The sequence below is a fragment of the Penaeus japonicus genome, unplaced genomic scaffold, assembly GCF_977035675.1.
Source record: "Penaeus japonicus unplaced genomic scaffold, GWHDUDI00000001_assembly GWHDUDI00000012, whole genome shotgun sequence".
Taxonomy (NCBI): domain Eukaryota; kingdom Metazoa; phylum Arthropoda; class Malacostraca; order Decapoda; family Penaeidae; genus Penaeus; species Penaeus japonicus.
The window spans coordinates 17,210,279-17,232,778 of NW_028234414.1; the positions used below are offsets into that span (position 1 = coordinate 17,210,279).

Consider the following 22,500-nt stretch of genomic DNA (forward strand, 5'->3'; position numbering starts at 1 on the left):
TCTTTTGTGCGACAAATGTCTTTCCAGGTCTACTATGGATTGATTTGCAGTCGGACTCCTGGCTATCTTTCTCAAGTTCTTGCAAATGCTCAGGCGGTTGACCATTTACTGGAGCAGATGTAGATTTTGTGGCATTATCACTTGTACTTGTGGTTACTTCACTCATTTCCACATTATTTTCACTTTGTTTTTCATGCGGAAGATCGATATCATTTTCATCTACTGGTTTCCTTTCATTGTCTTTCCTCTTTGCAAATAAGCTATCCCAGTATATTCTCTTTTCTGATACCACTTTTGGTTTTTGAGAATCATGTGGGGACGACTGGGGTTCCTGGCCCATGTCAGTTTGTGTTGGTGGTTGTGTTAGAGGCAGAGGAGGAGGACTACCCGAGTTGGTCGATACACTAATGTCGTCTAATGTATTTGTGATTTCCTCACAAAGATATTGCTCACTTATAACCGTTTCTTTATGCTTAACTACTTTGCAAGTTTTTGGTTCTTCTTGATTACTCTTTGTGATCATATTGTCCCAGTAATCTTTCTTCTGTTTTACTATATTGTTAGAGGCTGTTCCTGCGATGGTTTTATTAGTCTGCTCCTCCTCTTTACTCTTCTCCAGTGGTGTTTGTGAAATGATAACTTGTTCTTGGTTTTCTAACACAGTTTCATTGCCATCTGGATGGAATGCTGAGTTTTCTTCAGGAATGTTGACCTCCAGACTGACAGCATCATAAAATTCTTCGTCCACACTCTTTATTGAATCCATTGCTTCATCTTGAAGTAAAGAATTTACATTGTATACATCGCTGGATGATGCATTAGCATCTTGCTTATTATCACAAGAAGCATCAATGTCAGATGTTGTAAAATCTAAGAGCATAATGTCACAAAAGGCTCTTTTACTGGCGCCTATAAAAGATGCCTTTTCTCCGGATTTCTTTTCTGAATCTGGAGTTTCAGCCTCCTGGTCTCTAATCGCATCACCAATCTGTGTTTCAGACTGAAGTGTTATTGGGAAGTTTCCAGTGGAATGGTCTTCTTGATCAGCTGAGCTTAGAAGTTCTGCTTCTCCTTGTTTATTTTGGTCTTTAGATTGTTCCCAAAAATCTCGAGCTCTCCTCACAGTACCATCATCAACTTCAATACTTACACTTTTTGTAAGCAGATTACTTTTCTGATCTTCATTACACATTGTGGGCTCAATATCAGTTGTGCTAGAAATTCTCGTTGAATAATCAGCATCTGTGTTTTGATAATCCAGATTCAGATCAGGCTTCAGTGGGACAGGATCACGTACTTCTGTCGCTCTATCTTCCCATATTTTCATGCCAGCTGTGACACTACCTTCACAAGCCCTAATGCTAGATTTTCCAAGTGATTCGTCCGAGTCATTCTGATCCATCTCGGAGCATATCTCCACCATGCTCTGTGTCTCACTGCCGACTTCAACTTCCACTGAGGAGTACTGATAATTTCTTAGAAGTGGTTCTGCATTTGAACTTTCCACATTTGAGTTCTTCAGTGACTGCAGAGCCTGTCGTGCTTTGTCTGTGAGTTTTGATTCATCAGTAACTGATTCGTTCTTTGATAGTCGTTCTTCCCACAATTTTCTTGATTCACTTACTGTTCCGATTTGATCCTCAAAAGCTTCCTTATACTCTAAATTGTCCTGCAAAGGAGCTCCTTGTAGATTTTCTTTGAAAGATTCATTTTCTTTCAGTAACTTAAGATCTCGTGTACTTGTATTCTTAGTAGTCTTTTCATCTATTCCTGTTTTAATTTCATTTAGTAACCCAGATGATTCTTTAGAACCCTTCGTTTGAGTCAATGTTTCTGCTTCCATTTTATACTTTGTTTCTTGCTCTTCCCACATTAGTTTGGCTTTAGCAACACTTCCTTGCTTGAGCTTAATACTCAGCTGATAGCCAGGGACCGGTTTTTGGGAAGATGTTTCTATTTCCATATTCTTAACATTTGCTTTACATGTCGCTTCCCTCTGTAGAGTTTCTGGAGGCTTGGTTTCATTTGCTTGTAATTTGTTTTTTCGCTCTCTCGATGCCTGCTTTTGCCCAGTGGCCATATTTTTACGATTTTCTTCTATTTGTTTCCATTTTTCATCCCACATCTCTGTCTTGGCTTTAACATGTCCTTTGGCTTTGATTTCTGAAGTCTGATCGATGAAAGTTTCCATACTAGATGTTTCTGTTGTTGTGGCAGTCTCTTTAATTTTATCAGTGAGTGCGGTTTCTGCAAATTTACTGTCATCATGATTTTGATTTTGTCTTTGTTCAGAATTCATTCCTCCCCAGACGCCTTCTCCAGATGTTTCAAATATGCTGTCATCATTCTTATTACCTTCAGCTTTTATATCTATTGGTGCGTGTGGATGCAATTCATTGCTGCAGTCACTGATAACTTGGTTTACCTTTGTAATATCTCCACTTTGTACTCCTTTACCATCTTTAATTTTGGATTCCCATTCATTCTTTTGGGTTTTTAGTTTGCCAGTCAGCTCCTTTGCCTCGGGCTTCTCTTCTAATTCGCACAAATTTTGCCACACTTGTTTCTTATTGTGCACAAGACCTTCTTCAATACCTAGTTCTTCGATTGGTTCATGACTGCACGTGCTATCATTATTTTCAGGCTCACTTTTTTCACCATCCTTTCCTTTGACATTAACAACTTCTTGAAATCTCGAAATAAGTAGTTCGTCACTCATCGTAGTCTTTGTGTTTTCAGTATCAAGACTAAGGGCATGTAGGTGGGCTCTGTCAGTCTCAGCTTCCTTCTTCATTCTTGCTTCCTTTTCTTCCCACAGAAGTTTAGCGTCCACCACAGTCCTGTCTCGAATTTTCACACTCAGCTTGTAGCCCTTTGGTACTTTTGTTTTGGAACCCCTTTGATGAAGCTTAGGGGAATCACTAGAAATTTTCATGTCATCACAGGGGGTTAAATCACAATCCTTTGTGTCTTCGAAGTCTTGTTGCTCATCACTTTCGAGAAATAGACTATCCTCATCAAGCTCCATAAGTTTCCCCTCCCACTGATCTTTCCTCGTTTTCACAATGCCTCTTTCTATCTTCCGGATGCTGGGCGTCCTGTATGCATACTTATCAGAGTTTTTCTCGACAGACTCAGGAATGTCTGGCATAGGAATTTCAGACATCACACTTTTTGTGGTGTCACTTGCAGGATCTGGTTTTGTATATTTCATTTCCCATATCTGTTTTCCCATTTGCACTGTACCTCGCTTGATCTTTCTGATGCTCTTTCGTGATAGTAACGGAGTGCCAGTGGACGGTTCTTCAGCATCACTAGAAGATTCGCAAGATAATTGGCTTAATTCCTCGGCTGTTTTATCAACGGACGTTACATCTACTATTGAGTCATTTTCTATATTTTGTTGTTGGGTTTTAGAAGCTGTTTGTGCTTTTTCTTCTGTATTTCTTATTTCCGTCAAAATTTTCCCTTCATTAGAGTCACTCTTGCCCGTAGTGTGTGAAGAGTCCTCTCCTTTCTCACTCTCGTCTAATAATGAATTTTCATGTACAGCGACATCCTTTTCTTCATCGACGTCTTCTCCCTGTGTTGCTTTCTCTTTCTTCTTCTGAGCCCTCACTTTGCTCTTTAATACATTCTCTTGATCACAGTTGGGAGACTTTCTGAGGTTCTCACACATTTCTTTTTGAACATCAGTCAAGCTCTCACCATCTGGAGTGTCACGAAGATGTTCATCAGTGACAGCCATTCCTTCATTATCCTCAGTGGCCAACGACTGCTTATCACCCATGAAAAAGTTACTCCAAACAGCCTTTAGCCTCCCTACTAACCCGACCGGTGTGTCATCAACAGCATCTTGAAAAACATCATCTGGTTCGGGTGTGTGTCCTCTTGTGACATCATCATCTTGCTCTCCCGTGACTGTTTCACATTTCGAAATGTCATCTGCTTGGCTTACGACATCAGTTGAATCGGAACTTGATGAAGCTTTCGAGTCTACAGGTCCGGTGCCACTTGCTGCAACAGAATCCCAGAATTGTTTTCTTAAAGTGACAAGTTCGGTTGTAGGCTGTTGATCGACTTTCACTTTGCTTCCTTCAAAACGCGCGTCAGCCTTCGGTGTTCTTTCATCATTTGAGCTCTCAGAATCTCTGGAATATGTTCGAAATCCATGGATTTCTTCAAGAAAACTACGGTAAGATTGTGAACTAAGAGATTCCTCCTCTTCACCCTGTTGTTTTTGCAAGGTGTTTGAAATTCCAGTTGCAGTAAGCTGGTCTTGTTCACAAGCTGAAGGACTAAATCCAGAATCTCCTGGTTCTTCATCTACAGATAAATCGGCAAATGATGAACATTCTGAACCTTCCTTTTCCAACATCTGCTGGAATTCATCAAGCACAACACTAGTTCGATTTGATGATGTCGAATGGTCATTGTCATCATTTTTTGTTTCATGAACTACATGCTGTGAATCATCTTCAACCTGTTCATCATCACTACTATTTACCTTACTGCAGGATTCTTGACATTTGTCTTTATCTTTCTTGCAATAAATGCCATCAGAAGTCACATTGTTGCAGTCATCGTCACTATGTTCATTCTTGATTTGAGTTTCGTTATCAGCAGTTGCAATGTCTTCTGAGATACAAGTCAATGCATCTCTCACACATGAGATATGAGAAGAATTTTTATTGAGCTCCACGTGCTCAGTGTTCTCTTTGGGATGCTCGGAAACGAGAGCGATTGATTTACCTTCAACTAAACTAAGTTTTTCTGTAACTATTGGGTCGAGAACAGGATGTGATTCTCGTACACTTTCAAAAATGGTGGATGAAATTTCCGACAGTGTGCTCTCCCTGTCATATTCTACATGTTCATTTTCCTCTTTCGCTGTTACCATACATTGTTCACTATCACTGTCGATTTCAAGTATCCATGTATTCTTTACATTAGCTTGGTGTACTTCGTGTGTGGTCTGATTGCCGTGATCTTCATTTGTTTGTTCTCCTTCAGAGAGGAAGGGAAGACGCCCTGTTCTTTGCTTTGCCTTTTCATGAACAACTGGTGTGTCATACGTATCAAATTCACTGGAAGTAAAAGATGACTCTGGGTCTAATCCCTTAAGAAGCAGAGATTTTACGTGTTCATGACCTACAAGCGAGATCTTGTTTTGAATATCAGCTGAACTGGGCGGTGTCTGGCTCGAGCATTCCTGGGTTAAATCACCGACAACACAACTCTCTGGTGTTCTATCACAACTGACCTCAGTCTGAGCTTCCGCTTCCTTCTCAGGTCTGTCTGGCTCACCCACAATTAGGTCACCCTTCTCCCCATACTTGTATAGACTATCTGCTACCGTAACAGGCGGAAGCTCTGGAATTTCCAAAGCATTCGCTCCGCCCGTCTCACTGGAAACAATAAGATTATCATCTTTTGTGGCTTCACTTAAGGGGATTTCACCCACTCGCGGGTCTGTTTCACATGGACATTCGTTTTGTACATTCGTAAAAGATAAAAACTCCTCCAGTTCCTCAGAATCCTCACTTGTCTGATGATGTGACTTGTTTTGACTTTCTTCATGCAAAGAAAAAAAGTTTACTTCCTCAATTTTTGGTATATTTTTGTCTTCAGCAAAATCCGTTGCGAACACATCGGTGTGAGTCGGTATTGCCTTACCATTAGATTCAATTATGGACGAATCAATGGGTTCTTCTTGGTGACAGGCTTCTGTTGTCGTTCCCTCAATAACTGAATTATACATGATTCCAGCTTTGTTGTCATTATTACTGGTCGAATCACTTCGCATAAACTCCTCAAAATCTGAATCAAGGAGACTAATATTATGTTTATCTGAAGTGACATCCAATGGATCTTCTGTGAATGAAATGTCGTCTATGTTTAGAAGATCTGTTACATAGGTGGATTCAGCCACCTGTGGGACAAGTATATTTGATTCAGTTCGCAGATTATCACCAACGTTTTTAAATGGCGTTTCTAAGGAATCAGATTTTTCATCCTCCGCCTTCGTATAAAAGACGGGTTGTTCGTCGATATCAATGAATTTAACATCTAGCCCAGTTGTAACATCAGATGATTCCTTGCATGTATACTCTGTCGCATATACGTCACTGGAATCAGACACGTGTGGTGTGGGTGCATCGTTACCGAATTTTAGATTTTTAAATATAGTAGAGTCTAAGACTTCAGTTGGAGAAGAAAAATCATTATTGATTGATCCATGTTCATAGTTTGTTAACAACATTTGTTTAACGTTCACACTTGGATATTTTTCTATGTCTTCCCCTAATTCATCTGATAAGTTGATTAGTTGCGTACCTTCCTCAGGCCTCACTACATCACTAATGTTGAGCATAAATTCACCTTCATGTTGAGCAACTACATTCAGATCACTTTGTAGAGGAACAACAGATGATGTGTCTTGAGGTATTTCATCACTATATGAAAACACTCCATAATTTGGTCTCTGGTCACTTACATTTATATCACTGACATCCAATAGAATGTCAGAATTTAACTCCGACGCACCATCCACCTGTATATCAGCCATACTTTGACTTTGTTGTTTACTATCTTTGAGTGAATGTTCCCCAGCAAGTGGGAACTCACTGTCTCGTACGAACTCCTCTGACAGATTCTGAGACACAACTAATGCTTTTACAGGAGAACCTGGCTTCTTTCTGTCTCTTTGAGATAACAAGGTTGAGTCATGCACACAAGTATGGCTTCCCCCACTGAGCGTACGATCGGCTGAATTACCGATATCTGGGACAATTCGATTTTGTTCCTCATCAAATGGATCTATAGTCCACGATAAAGATCCCATTCCATTTTCATTTGTTGATGAGAATGGGTCGCTAGTCGCCGTCACTGCAAAGATCTCATTTGATGATGGGAAAATATCAGCATCTGGGGATTCATGTTCATTCACTTTAGTCAGGCTTTCATTAAGATAAGGACATAATGGTGTTTTATGTATATTGATTGGACTGAAATCAGCAGCTGATTGGATTTGTTCTCTGCAAGTTGTAAGATTCATTCCACGTGAGTTATATTCTTCGTCTTGCCATGTAGTCTTCTGGTCAAGGGGATCAGGGACAGGGTCATTACTGTCAACGTCTACATCTATGGAGGGAAGGGGTTTGTCACTTATGTAAGTTGAATTCTCACCTTGAACTAATTCCTTTTTGGGCGAATTTGTGACCACAATCGATCGTGCTAGTTGCTGAAGTCCGCCACCCTGAAAAAATGCCAACTGCTCTGTGGTAAGTGTTTTGCCAGTCAATTCTTCCGACGGATTTATCACATTGTTTTCTTCGTCACTTGCTTCATCAGTCATTTTCCTCAATGATATTGTTTCATTGGCATTCTGTGTTTCGTTTATGTCTTTGCTCAGATTTTCTTCATTATCAACAATATTGTCAAGTCTACCTGTTTCTGACCCATAACTAACATATGCATCATGTAAATCTTTATTAATTTGTTTATTTCCTGAACTAAATATTGCGTCTTCACCAAAATGTTTCTGCATTTCGAGTTCATTATCATCATTTTGTCTGAGCGAACATTTGGCTGATGCAGCAAGTACACAATTTTCTTTAGTTTGTTGTGATTCATCTAAAGTGGACACAAAAGGGAGTCGTGGTGTCAATGGGAGATCGACGTCTTCAAAGGTTAGAGGAGCGACCTGAAGTTTAGGAATGTTCAGCATTTCCATTGGAGGCACAAAAGTGTGATCTGTGAGAATGCTTTCCTCCCCAAGTGGAGTGATCACATAAGTGGGGTGATTCTCAGTCTCATCAGGTTCCTCAAGAGAGAAATCTTCGGCTTCAGCATTGCCAGATTCCTCATCTCCTAAAGAGTTCCGGGAGGGAATCATGAGAGTTTCCAAAGGTGGATAGTACTTGACTTCCTCATGGACATCATCAATGGATCTTAAGCTTGAAGACAAAACAGTGTTGTCCTCTAAGAAGTCTTTATTTTCATTCCTGCCAGGTGTAATCTCTTGTTCCCCTTCCTCCATGTTTTCTTCAACAGTTTTTACACTAACCTTGTTTCTCATTTCAAAAAAATCTTGGATTTGTTCCTCGGGAGTATCCTCTTCATCACAGTCCATACTGTCCTGTTCTGGTATCTCTGGAGAATTTGTAGGTTTAAAACAGGACCCATAATATCGTCCATAAGTGACTGTAGGTTCATCATCTGAATCATCATTTTCACTAGAAGTTGAATATACACAGGTAGGAGGATACATAGTCATTCTCTTCATCGGTTTTGGCTTTTCCTCCGTTGCAAATACGTCGTCTTCGTCTACCGATGACTGCTCTTCTTCAACATTTCCAAACACTGGTAGACCCATAGAAAATTTTGGAGTATGAGGAGAAGAAGGACTACCCAACCTTTTAGTAGATGTGGGAGTTCCTGGAGATTCAGCGCTTTTGTCTGAGAGATGTCTCTTCCCAAGTGAAAGTCGTCTTGGCCTTGGAGGTCTAACAGGCGTTACTTCTTCCTCCTCGTCTTCAGACAGCTCAGGGATGGTGTGTAATTTGCTACTGTGACTGCGTGCTGGTTTGATGTATTTAGCTTTAGGTTTCTTGCTAGGAATATCAATTTCATCTTCATCAGTTGTTACATCAGACTCAGATTGAGAGTCACTGTCTGAAGTGGACATAGGTGACCTCGTTGGACTGGGCGAAAGAGGTATTATCAGAGGACGAAAGCCACGAATTGGTCCAATTTTCATGTCATCATCAGAATCCGATTCACAACTACTTTCTTGGGCAGCTGTTTCAGTGCTCATTTCGCCTGTAGAAAATGACTGTGTATCATTATCGTCAGTTCCAAAGGGCTCTACAACAACAGGTGGTAAAATCTTACTTGATATTTCACAAGGTAATGAAATTAGTTCAGATTCCTTCATTTCTTGTGTTAATTTTGCCTCATCCTGCTGTCCATATTGGATATTTGACATTCCAGTATCTCCTGTTGCTGTATTTTCATTTGTTTCCACTGCAAAACTACATACTTCAGTTCTTGCGATACCAGCATTATTGGGACATTCATCTTCAGATAGTAATATTTCGTCTTTAAGTTGAACCATGTGAACATCTGCCTGTTGGATCTCAGATGTTTGATTCGTAGATGCCAACTGTGTCTTTTGTAGGTCGGGTGAAGGACTGTCTTTCATTTGCTGATCTTCTATGTCATCTTGTCTCACCTGATCTTCTAATTTACATTGTTCAAAGGAAAGATCAGAAGCCATATGATCAACAGCACCAGATATATGAATATCATCACCATCTTTGTGTATTTCTGTAGTTGTTCTATCGTGCGATAACAGCAATCTCTCTATATTTTCTTCCAGGGAAAATGAGTCCTCACTCTGAGATAATAGATAATACTTATCTTTGTCAGATTTGTAATTCTTCATAATTTCTTGCGTTGACTGAGCTAATACTTCTTGTGCAGATCTTTGGCTAAATTTGTCTATTTCAGATGAAATCTGTACTTTCTGCACGAATTGGTCATCTGATCTAGTACTTAATTCCTCACTTGCAAGTGTAAAAGACCTGAAGGAAGTTTGGTATTCAATATCATTAGAAGGAAAGCTCATATTCTCGGTGGATAACTCTCCCAGAGGGAGTTCTGGTGGAGCATCAGGAGTTTCGTAAATAGAATCGTTAGCTTCCTCATAAGTGAGACTTGTCAGTGACTCACTTGCTTCACTGATTTCCTCCACTGTGGACCTCATGGCTGTCATAGATGGAGCATTGACCCTATGTAGTGGAAGGTAGCTAGGTTTCACACAGCTGGGCATTGGATTGCTTACATCATTTTGAGTTGTTTGAAATGATTTTTTTAGATAATCTTGCTCGTCTGATGTAGACTGATTAATTTGATCATCATTGATAGGAACAGAGCATAATTTTGTTTGGACTGCTTCTGAATAAAGAATTTCACTCTTATTTACATTTTCCTGCACAGTAGATGATTCAAGAGAAACAAATTCTTCTTCATCAGATGCTTCTTCAGTTGGTGCCAAGGTTTCATCAACAAACATGTCCAGTGGTGAGGCAGACCTTGAATGAACATATTCTTTGATGGCAGTAAATAAAGACCAAGGTGAACCCCTTCCCTCCTCCAGAATTTCATCTCTCTCCTGATGAATACTTAGCGAGGAATTTGGCCGGGAGTTGCAAGGAATGGGAACGTCATCTCCAGAATCTTGGTGTGAGTCTTCCCAGAGAAGGCTTCCAGAAGCACTACCTGATCCAAGCTCAGAATCTTGAAGGTCAAAGTATTGGGTCTCTTTTATTGTTGAAGGAACATATCCCTTTGAATCAGTAGAAGTATTTTGTTCATCAGTACATTCAGTAGGTAATAAATCCTCTGTATCTGCAATTTTCTTACTTTCAGTTGGAGATGAACATTCATCTTCAATCTTTGACTTATATGACATTTCCTCAGGAAGTTCTTCCATGATACTGAAGCCTTCCCTTGTCTTGGAATGCAGATAATTTTCTGCTTTATTGACATCTCTTGTTTGAGTATCAGAGAAGTCTGCGTCAGTAAATGTATCAGTCAGAGAAGGCATGCGACTTTTGTCCAAATCTTCTTTTGATTCCAGCAGAGTTAACTTATCTGCCTCGGTGCTGGCCAACTGATCAGCTGAACCTGAATTAAGAGAATCTACTTGAAAGGCTTCTTCAAACAGTATTTTTGGTGATATATTACTAATTTGAGGATCTAGAATGTTTAGAGATTTAGTAGGTATTGTTTGATTGCTTTCCATCAATATAGTTTCATCCAAATTAGCAGAAGCATCTGACTGAATGGCTTTTGATGCACAAATACTTTCTAAATTGGGATCCAATACTTCCCCAAAGTTTGATGTGGTTTTACCTAGCAGAGATGCAGCAAATGATTCACTTTCAATGATTATATCATCAGTATTTTGCTGACTGTTTCCTTGGGAAGTGTTCTGAGTAAGACTGCCTTCTTGTTGCGTATTGGTTATATTAGTGTTTTGAGACTGAATATCATCTCGTTGTATAGTGCCTTGTAAATTAAATGTTTTTGGATGACTTAAGATACTGACAACTTCTGATAGATTAGTATCTAATGTAGAACTAATTTCAGAAGGGATGGTATCTAGTAAAGCAGAAGTTTCTAAAGAGTCTGAAACTTTTAACTGTTTATTTTCCATTATATTTGTTGTTTCACACTGAATGACATTTAGTGTATGGATGCCTTTGTCACTAACTAATGTATTGGAGATTTCCGGATGAACTATGTTGTAGAGCTCATTTGGGTCAGCGTCTGGTGTAGTACCAGTTTGTGGCTGAACAATCCCTAGGATACCTAAGGTATCTGGATGTGCTTGATCTAAAGGGTTTGTGGATTCTTGCTGAACAATATCAAGTAAGGTAGTAGTTTGCAGTTGAGCAGTTCCTAATACATTTTCGGTTTCTGACTGAACAGTACTTATTATGCCAACAGATTCCAACTGAATGGTATCTAATAGTTTAGTTGTATTTTTAAGCTGAACAGAATCCCCTGTGCATGTTGCATTTGACTCAACTGTATCTTGAGAGGTGGTTTCTAACTGTAAAGTGTCCATTATGCTACTTGTTTCTAATTGTTCGACATTGTCACATACATCAGTGGTAGTATTTGGTTCAACAGTATTTAGTAATACAGAGGTATCCCATTGTGCAGTGTCCAGTACGTTAATATTTTCTGGATGAACAGTGTTCAGCATGTTGGTGATGCTTGGCTCAACTGTGTTTAAGGTGTCACTGATTTTTTGTGGAACTGTATCCAAAATGTCTGTGCTGTTTAGTTGATCAGTGTCTAATGTATCAGTGGTTTCTGATTGTACAGTGTCCAATGAGTTTGTGATTTCTGTTGGTCCAGTATTGTTTGGTATGTCACTGACCGACTGAGTGTCTAAGATGTCAGTCAATTCTGGTTTATCAGCATTCAATATGTTCACTGCTTCAGTTTGAACAGAGTCCAGTGTCTTAGAAGCTTCTGACTGATGAACATCCAGTATGTTGGTGGATTCTCGTTGACTAGTGTCTAATATGTTGGTGGGTTTCGAGTGAACAGTATCCAGTATGTTAGTGGCTTCTAGCTGAATAGTGTCCAGTATGCTAGTTGCTTCTGGTTGAATAGTGTCCAGTATGTTAGTGGCTTCTGGTTGAACAGTGGCTAGTATGTTAGTAGCTTCTGAATGAGCAGTGTCCAGCATGTCCGTGGTATCTGGTTGAACAGTGTCCATTATGTTAGTGGCTTCTGGTTGAACAGTGTCTAGTATGCTAGTTGCTTCTGGTTGAACAGTGTCCAGTATGTTAGTGGCTTCTGGTTGAACAGTGTCCAGCATGTTCGTGGTGTCTGGTTGAACAGTGTCCAGTATGTTAATGGCTTCTGGTTGAACAGTATCCAGTGTGTTAGTGGCTTCTGGTTGAACAGTCTCTAGTATATTAGTGGTTTCTAGTTGAACACTATCCAGTATGTTAATGGCTTCTGGTTGAACAGTGTCTAGTATGCTAGTTGCTTCTGGTTGAACAGTGTCCAGTATGTTGGTGTCTGGTTGAACAGTGTCCAGTATGTTAGTGGCTTCTGGTTGAACAGTGTCTAGTATGCTAATTGCTTCTGGTTGAACAGTGTCCAGTATGTTAGTGGCTTCTGGTTGAACAGTCTCTAGTATGTTAGTGGTTTCTAGTTGAACACTATCCAGTATGTTAATGGCTTCTGGTTGAACAGTATCCAGTGTGTTAGTGGCTTCTGGTTGAACAGTCTCTAGTATGTTAGTGGTTTCTAGTTGAACACTATCCAGTATGTTAGTTGCTTCTAGCTGAACAGTGGCTAGTATGTTAGTGGCTTTTGGTTGAACAGTATCCAGTGTGTTAGTGGGTTCTGGTTGAACAGTGTCCAGCATGTTTGTGGTGTCTGGTTGAACAGTGTCCAGTATATTAGTGGCTTCTGGTTGAACAGTGTCCATTATGTTAGTGGCTTCTGGTTGAACAGTGTCCAACATGTTCGTGGTGTCTGGTTGAACAGTGTCCAGTATATTAGTGGCTTCTGAATGAGTAGTGTCCAGCATGTTCGTGGTGTCTGGTTGAACAGTGTCCATTATGTTAGTGGCTTCTGGTTGAACAGTGTCTAGTATGCTAGTTGCTTCTGGTTGAACAGTGTCCAGTATGTTAGTGGCTTCTGAATGAGCAGTGTCCAGCATGTTCGTGGTGTCTGGTTGAACAGTGTCCAGTATGTTAGTGGCTTCTGAATGAGCAGTGTCCAGCATGTTCGTGGTGTCTGGTTGAACAGTGTCCAGTATGTTAGTGGCTTCTGATTGATCAGTGTCCAGCATGTTCGTGATGTCTGGTTGAACAGTGTCCAGTATGTTAGTGGCTTCTGGTTGAACAGTGTCCAGCATGTTCGTGGTGTCTGGTTGAACAGTGTCCAGTATGTTAGTGGCTTCTGGTTGAACAATGTCCAGTATGTTAGTGGCTTCTGGCTGAACAGTGTCCAGATTGTCAGATCCATCTAAGTGGAAAGTATTTGATGTGTTGCTATTTTTTGGTTCAACATCTTTCAGTGTATTGGTAAGTTTTGGCTGGGCAGTGTCTTCTTTCAGCATGTTAGTGATTTGGAGTTGAACAGTGTCCAGTATGTCAGGGGTTTCTGGTTGAACAATGTCAAATGTATTGATTTCTGGTTGAGCAGTGACTGGCAGGTTAAAGGTTTCGGGTTGTATAGTGTTTGTAGTTTCTGATTGAATTGTGACCAAAGAATCTGTAGTTTTTGGTTGAGTAATGTCCAGTATATCCGTGGTTTGTGATTGGTCTGTGTCCAATATGTCAGATATTTCTGGCTGAATAGTGTCCAATATGTTGTTTTCTCGTTGATCAGTGTTCATTATATTAATGGATTCTGGCTGAGAAGTGTCCAATATGTTAGTGGTTTCTGGCTGAATGGTTTCTGATATGTTAGTGGTTGCTGGCGGATCACTGTCCAACTCTGTTATCAGAGTGTCTAATTTATTAGTGATTCCTGATTGAACAGTGTCCAATATGATAGTGGCCTCTGACTGAGCAGTGTCTAAGATGTTAGTGGTTTCTTGATGGGAAGTGTCTAATGTGCCAGTGGTTTCTTGTTGAATGGTATCCAATATGCAAGTGATTTCTGGCTGAACAATATTCACTACGTCAGAAGTTTCTGGTTGAACAGTGTCCAATAGACCAGGGGTGTTCGGTTGAACAATGTCCAGTATATTAGTGTTTTCTGGTCTATCAGTGTCCAATATGTTAGTACTTTCTTGTTGAACAGTACCCAATATGTCAGAAGTTACTGTTTGAACTGAGTCCAATATGTTAGTGATTCCTGGCTGAACTTTATCTAATATGTTAGTAGTTTCTGGTTGAACAATGTCCTGTCTGCCTTCCTTGCCTCGAGTGTCAACTCTGAATTGATTTAATAAACTCATATTAGGTGGTATTATTGGAGGTGCAAATGCTGTTTGTGTTACTGTTTGAACTGTGTCCAATATGTTAGTGATTCCTGGCTGAACTTTATCTAATATGTTAATAGTTTCTGGTTGAACAATGTGCAATAAGTTAGTGGTTTCTGGCTGCTGAACAGTGTCCAGTATGTTAGTGGTCACAGGTTGAACAGTAGCTATTGACAGGGTGGTGTCCAATATGTTAGTGGTTTTTGGCTTAGAAACGTCCGATTTAACAGTAGTTTCTAGTTGTACATTACCAATTAGGTCACAAGTTTCTGACAAAAAAGTATTCGATGTGGTAGTAGATTCTAGATAGGTAGGTCCGTCTAGGTGAACAGTGGCTGAGGAATTAGTATTTTCTAATTGATCATATGCTTGCAAGATTTTTGGATGTGAGGTGGAAGAAATTTCTGTTTGATTAGGTTCTGATATAGTACTGGTTTCTAAATGAAAAATATCCATTGGGTTGGTGATTTTTGAATGGGCACTTTCTAAGGAAATTGTGTTTTCTTGTACATTGCCCAACAAATCACTTGTGTCTGAGTAAACAGTGTTTGATGTACTATTTATTTCTAATTGAACAGCATGGTCTGTTTCTGTAAATGAACTAGTACTTTTGACATCCTTGTATTCTTGGTGAATGTTTCGGATTATACCAGTGGTTTCTGACTCAACACTACCTGTCTCTGGCTTCGTTCCTAACAAAGTTGTTTTTTCTGACTGAACAGAACCTATTATATCTAACGTCTGAGAATGGGCAATGGAACTGGCATCTTCTTGTATGCTGCCTACTGTACCAGTGTTCTCTTTATATAATGTGTTTGGTGCATTGGCAGTTTCTGCTTGCATAGTGTTATGTATTTTAGTAGATTCTAGTTGAATGGTGTCTAACATGTGAGGAGGCTTTAGCTGCGTGGTATCTGTTATAATTTCACTTTTAACCTGGATATCATTTGGGGAAGGATTGGACTTGAAGCAAGAAGCTGACAGAATGTGAACACTACATTGGTCAATGTTAGAATCACTTCTAGGGTCTTTAGTATGCTCATCTGTGGGTTCATTTGGCATGCCAATATGTTCTTTAAGGTCTTGATACTTATTCTGAAACAGGTTACAATCTACACATTCTAATGATCTTATATTTTCATCATCCTTCTCGCATTCTTTAGCCTCAGAGTTTTGTAGCACTAATGATTCGTTAACATTCAGCCTTACTGCAGCAAGATTTGCATGTGTAGTAGATACATGTTCTGGCACTGTTTTATTTAATGAGTCACAGGCCGTGGTTACACATGAAGCAAGCTGATCAGAAGCAACATTTTCAAATTCAGGAAGCACATTTTTAATATCCCCTGCGATTTTGCTAGACGTAACTTTTGTTTGCACTGAATCATGCGAATTATTTTCATGTAAAGCCAATGCCATAGTTATTGCACTAGCATGTACATCCTCCATTATATCCTTACCTGGAGTTGGTGACCTTCCCTCTACTTCTGAAATACCAGGATATATATTGTTGCTTTCATCTACTGGGTAGTGATCGTTCAGACGTCTGACAGACTGTTGCATCTCCTGGATATCTCTCTCCATGTTCTCCAGGGCCATGACCAGTTTGCGGCTCTTTTTACGAAGCTCAGATTCTTCTTTAATATGTGTGTCATTACACAGTTGATTTTCAGAGTTATTTTCTTCTCTAGCATCACATGATCCTTCCCCATGATTCTCTGCACCAGTTGGCTGTTCATCTTTCAGTTTCGTGCAGCTCGAATAAAGTACATCCTCATTTTCTGTTCCACTTTCAATGAAGTCTACAGAAGCATTATTGCTAGCATTAAAGATGCCACTGTCTAGGATAGGATAACTATCTACCTGGCTGGAGAACACATTGGAGTATTCAACCCCAATGTTTTTGAGTTTTTGAGTTAAGGCTCCATCTGGGTATTCATTAATATCACTGTTCTTTATTTCTTGAGCTGAGGCTGCATCTGAGTTTTCATTAACCTCATTGTTCTTCAATTCTGGAGTTAAGGCTGCATCTGCGTATTCACTTTCACTGTTCTTTTTGAATTCTTGAGTTGAGACTGCATCTGCGTATTCACTTTCACTGTTCTTTTTGAATTCTTGAGTTGAGACTGCATCTGAGTATTCATTTTCACTGTTCTTTTTGAATTCTTGAGTTGAGACTGCATCTGAGTATTCATTTTCACTGTTCTTTTGGAATTCTTGAGTTGAAACTGCATCTGAGTATTCACTAAACTCTATGTTCTTTAATTCTTGAGTTGTAGCCGCATCTGAATATTCGTTAATTATTTGACTATTCTTGAGTTCTTGATTTAAGGAACTACTCACATCTTGTGTTGATGTAGAGTTTAACTCGTTGTCGGTGTTAGATGATTCACATAACTTACCTGATTCAACAGAATCTTTCATGTTTATCCAGTCAAAAGGTTGCTCTGTATTATTTGTTATATTTTTATTTCTACCAGTAATTTTAGTATAAGATTTTGTAAGATCTTCCTTATCACTTCCTTGTGTTGTAAATCTTCTGGATATCTGAGAATAGTTCCTGGTGGGCTTCTGTGAATCAGTGCTGTAGGATTCAAATACGTTTCTCAAATGCGATACTTTCCTTTCCTTTTCTAATTTAACTTCAGGTTGTTTTACGGATGTCGAATATGGCATGCCTCTTGATTTGACCACTGGCTTGTTTTTGCACTTTGTTCGTAATGACTGCAAAATTGGCGAAGTAGATCGATAAGAAGCAAATGGAGGTTTCGCAGGAGATGCTGTCTTCTCTTCTTGTTTTGACTTTACCAGAGTGTCCTGTCTGCCTTCATTGCCTCTAGTGTCAACTCTGAACTGATTTAATAAACTCATATCAGGCGGTATTATTGGAGGTGCAAATGCTGTTTGTGGGACATGTGTTTTTTCTTCGATTGTCTTATCTATTGCAATCTCTGACTCTTCATCTGCATTCCTGTCTTTATTGCCCCCAGTATTACCATCCTGTTTAGGGATCAACTTTTCACTCGCACTCTTTTCATCAGTGTTCTCTGTTTCAAAAGTAAGATTTACACAAATGGCTTTAAATGTTACTGAATCTTTGTCCTCTTTTTTCTTAATATACTTATGCTTATATTTTACATCTTTTTCTTTTTGCATATCAGATATTTCATCTATCGACTTTTTTTCAAATAACTTTTTGTACTTGGACACAGATCCTGTTGTCATTATAGCAGATGCTGATCTCGTTTCTTTTCTTTTACTCTTATCATCGAAAGGTAATTCTTTGGGTATTTCTATTGGAATGAAATAACGGTCTTTTTGCCCAGGGACACTAGACTCATTCCCGTGATTCATTCCCGCTGGTCTGTGTATTACACCTGAAGAGGATGTTATAAGTGCCACTTCTTCAGACATTGGAGAAGGAGGTAAACTGCATGAAGATGGTATGCTCCCTGAGCAGACTGAAGATGGCTCTAGATGTTGCTTTGACTCTTCTGAAGACTCAACTCTTTCTTTTTCCCTTATGTTTAATGTGGTCTTTTCAGTCACTGTGTCTTTTAGTTTTGCTTGCTTGCTTATGGAGATATTACAGTTATTATCCATTCCTTCTACCTGCTCTACTTCACCTAGTATTGTTACTCCTGCTTCACTCTGTTCTTCTGTTTTAACTGAAGCATCATTTCTTTCTAAAACATTTCTTTCGTTCAGCACACCTTTGTCCGTTTCCATAATTTCGACTGTTAATAATTCCGCCTCTCCCTCTGATGACTTAACATATAACTGATCATCTTTGGTCTTTGACAAAGTATCGTCATTTTGCAATGGAATACTGCTTATATCTCCTCTTCCTCTTTTTACACTCTCAGTCTGCAAGACAGGGGCTTCATTTGTAAATTTAATGTCAGCTCCCTCATGTACTGCTCCATCGTCAATTTGCTGCAAATCACTTGACTTATAGATTCTTCTCCAGTCCTCTTCCACAGTGGTATCTTTACTGGACTTGTTTGCAAATCCCTTGATTTCGTGGGGAAGTTCTGCATCAATTACCTGGGGTTCTTCTCGATATCCTTGAGATGGTTGATTGTTTGTATTTTTATTCTCGAATTGCTTCGGTATGAATTCAGAGACTTCTATTCTTTCTTCTCTGTTTAGCATTTGGTCAGCAACACTTTCACTGGCTTCTCTGTTTTTCTCAAACTCTGCAGACAGTTTGTTTGCTATTTCCTGAGAAAACTCAAGGTTGTCTTGCAGAGCAGCTTTAGTATGTCTAGGTTCCTCCAATGGACTGCATATTCCAGTTTCCTGATAATCACTTGACAAGTCATTAATTGCCTCTGAATTGTATTGTAGTTCCTCAAGTGGTTGTTCACTTGTGTCTACCTCTGACTGATACCGCTCATCATCGACCATAGAATTTGGTTCCGTTTCTTCATCAATTGTCTGCAGATAGTCCATTTGACTTTCCACGGCATAATTATCACTGACACTATCTGGGATATCAGCATCGCCTTGTGTTTCATCCCTAATAACTACCAGATCTGGAATAACCAAAGATTCTGAATTATAACCAATGTTTTTCTTCTCATGGTCCTGTTTCTCTGGTGGTTCTTCCAGATTTTGTAAACCGTCTCCCTGTGGCTCTTCCTCGCTTTGACACTGCAAGTCAGTCTCTAACACTGTTTGTGGATTAAATGAATCATCTGATGGAAGATTATTAAGGTTACTTCTGATATCATTATTCTTTATATCATCTGATGGAAGGTCTCTGCAGTCTACTTTACCATACACTGGATTCTCTTCATATTCATTTATATCACTTGATACAAGCTCCTCGCAATTTTCCATTTCATTTGATGCGAGTTTCTTTCCCCTGTGCTGATTCTCAGTTACAAGTTCTTTGTGGCATTCCACTGAAAAATGACCGAACCTGTTTTCCAAAGATAAGTCAGCCTCTGGGTCGACCTGCACGACTTCATCGTTCACTTTTTTAGCATCGACGCCCTCAGCAAGATCATTGTCAGAGTCGCTGCTACTGACACTCATCATTAGGACATTCCCTTGATCGTCTACAACTGTTTCCAGGATCTCGTTGTCATCGTCTATTATCGTTTTTTCGTCGTTAGAATTTGTTTCTGTTGTTGGTAGGGAATAGGAGGATTCGGAGACATCTGCAAATTTGTAGTTTATTATGTGCGAGGCAACATCAAGTGTCCTAAGGGCGTCTTTCTTTGGGCTGTGTTCGATAATAAAGTCGCACATGTTGATAATATTTTCGCACCGATGGTCAAATTGTTGTGTTGAGTTTACTGAGATGCCTTTCGATTTCATCTTTTTTTCTCTTTTCTTCTTTTTGCTCTTTCCTTTAACACCACTCTTTACTGCATTCCCTTCTGTCTGTTGCTCTTCATTATCTTCATCCTCTGTACTCACCGCGCAAACTCCTTCACTTGCGTCGGACTGTTGCTTTACCACAATGTGTTCATCTGGTGCTTTGTCGCTTGATGAACCCGTTTCTTGTTTCTGTTGTTCAAGAGATTCGCTGGATTTTTCACAGCCATTTGGACTTATTATTTCTTCTTGCTTGACAGATTCTGCCGCACCCATTTTTTCCTCTTTATCTCCTTTTTCAGCCCCTGGAGATACTTCATTCTGACTTGTTACACCTCGAATATGCGGGGTACACTTCATCTCTATGTAGTTTTCATCCAGGTTAACCGACAGGATCGGCGAATGACTTACAGGACCCCTACCGGAAGACCAGTTCGAATAACCAGACTGAGTAACAAGGTAAGGATCCTTTGCCTTACCCTGGTCGGACGGCGGAGGAGGCGTTATGTCGATGGCAGGAGGCATGGAGAAACGCCGCCCGCGGTAGCCTCTGTTCCACATGATGAGGTTTTCATCGAAGCTGTCATTGGAGGCTGTCCTCATTCGCTGGAACGCCTTCGAGATGGAGAGAAGTAGGATTAGGCTTTTCGCTCAGGGATTAAACCTTTACAGCATTTTTAACATTGCATTTGACCATCTAATTATTCCAGAATTATTTTTCCTATGTTACACTCATCCGTCCAACCAAGAAAGGAAGAATCGAGACAAATTACAAAATATAGTATAGTTGTAAAAATACATACAGATCAGCAAGCACTAAAGGAGTACAGGAACACATGCACTGCAAGAAGAATGAAAAGAGAGCAAAATAAATGAAATAGAAATGAAGAGAAACAACATTTGAACGTGAAGGACCTGCCGCGCCTGAGAAGACCTGCCGATACTTTCGTTGGGACTCAGCACCACGTCTTCCCCGCCCACATGCACGACCCGACGCACAACTCGCCTTCTCAAGATACCCATGAATCTGCCGGAGAAAGGAAATGTCAGAGCACAGGAGAATGTTAGATACTATCAGTTATACATTATATTGTCTTCATCATCATTATTAGTATCCGTATCGTATCATGATATTATCAGCCGTATCCCTAGTCATTTTCATTCCATGGTCTTCGCCGTCGCTTCGCATACTTGCAGCCCGAGTCTCATTATATTCGCATTGTCCACACGCATTTTACGAAATATTATTGGAACGATTGCCATGTCCTTTGTCTGGGGATGTTTTACGATGTTTGATGAAGGCAAATGTACAAAAAATACGAGTATTACGGCCTCGTCATCGTCCTTCACGGCTCACGATGGTCTTATCGGTACGATGACCAAGACAATGGCAAGGGACAAGGGATACGGCCGTATATCGTATTCAAATCGTTATCATCTGTTGTCTAGCATTATCGTATCAAATACTATCAGAATAATGAATATAGTAATGTTTACTATCAATGTTTACTATCACCATTATCCAGGTCATTTATAAGGAACTTCACTCCAATGCCCCACCTGAGTGCCCCGGCCTGGCCCCTCATCGACTGTGAGACGGGACAGGGTTCCTGCTGGGCATCAAGGTGGTAGCCCTCGCCGCTGCCGTGGATCAGGGGCTTCAGGTACTGCCTCTTGGGGCCCGGGGACACCTGCTGCTGGAGGAGGGGAGAGGCGTGAGGCAAGGTTGATATTATGGAAATAGCATACATATATTATTGTTTTATTCATCTGTATCCAGTTCACTTTCTGTGTTTATACGCACAAGCCACGCAAGAACATGTGTGTGGATCTTCTATTCTTTGCCTTTTCTTTCTTTCTTTCTTTTCTTCCATTTTATCTCTCTCTCTCTCTCTCTCTCTCTCTCTCTCTCTCTCTCTCTCTCTCTCTCTCTCTCTCTCTCTCTCTCTCTCTCTCTCTCTCTCTCTCTCTCTCTCCTCGTTCTCCTTCTCGCTCTCCTTCTCGCTTTCCTTCTCGCTTTCCTTCTCGCTCTCCTTCTCTCTCTCCTTCTCTCTCCCTCTTTCTCAAGTATATGTATATATATGTATATTTATATATATATATATATATATGTAATACCTATATGTATATATATGAATATATGTATGTTTATATATATATATGTACATGTTTATATATATATGTACATGTTTATATGTTTATATATTTTTATATATGTATATATATATATATATACTTATATATACATATACATGTACATATATGTATATATACTTATATACATATACACACATACACACACACACACACACACACACACACACACACACACACACACAACACACACACACACACACACAACACACACATATATATATATATATATGTATAATATATATATGTTGTTGTGTTGTGTGTGTGTGTGTGTGTGTGTGTGTGTGTGTGTGTATGAGCAGAGTTCATAGCGACAATTGTAGAAAAAAGGTATGAATGAGACTGACTATCTAAACACGTTAGACATGTATTTAACGCGTTTCGACGGAGGTCTTTCTCAAAAATAGATGATTCATGTATTTTTGAGAAAGACCTCTGTCGAAATGCGTCAAATACATCTCTGTTTAGACAGTCAGTCTCATTCATAC

The 22,500-nt window shown here is 39.7% G+C and overlaps 1 protein-coding gene across 1 annotated transcript in view; it reads right to left on the reverse strand.

Moving 5' to 3' along the window:
- LOC122266296 (uncharacterized) overlaps nt 1-22,500 on the reverse strand; it is a 48,416-nt gene that overhangs the window by 6,662 nt on the left and 19,254 nt on the right. Inside the window, exons 7-9 of the mRNA XM_086542517.1 lie at nt 21,419-21,552; nt 20,774-20,885; nt 7,189-20,473 (exon numbers count right to left, since the gene is read on the reverse strand). Coding sequence (XP_086398643.1) covers nt 7,189-20,473; nt 20,774-20,885; nt 21,419-21,552 — 13,531 coding nt within the window. The remainder of the gene's footprint in view (nt 1-7,188; nt 20,474-20,773; nt 20,886-21,418; nt 21,553-22,500) is intronic.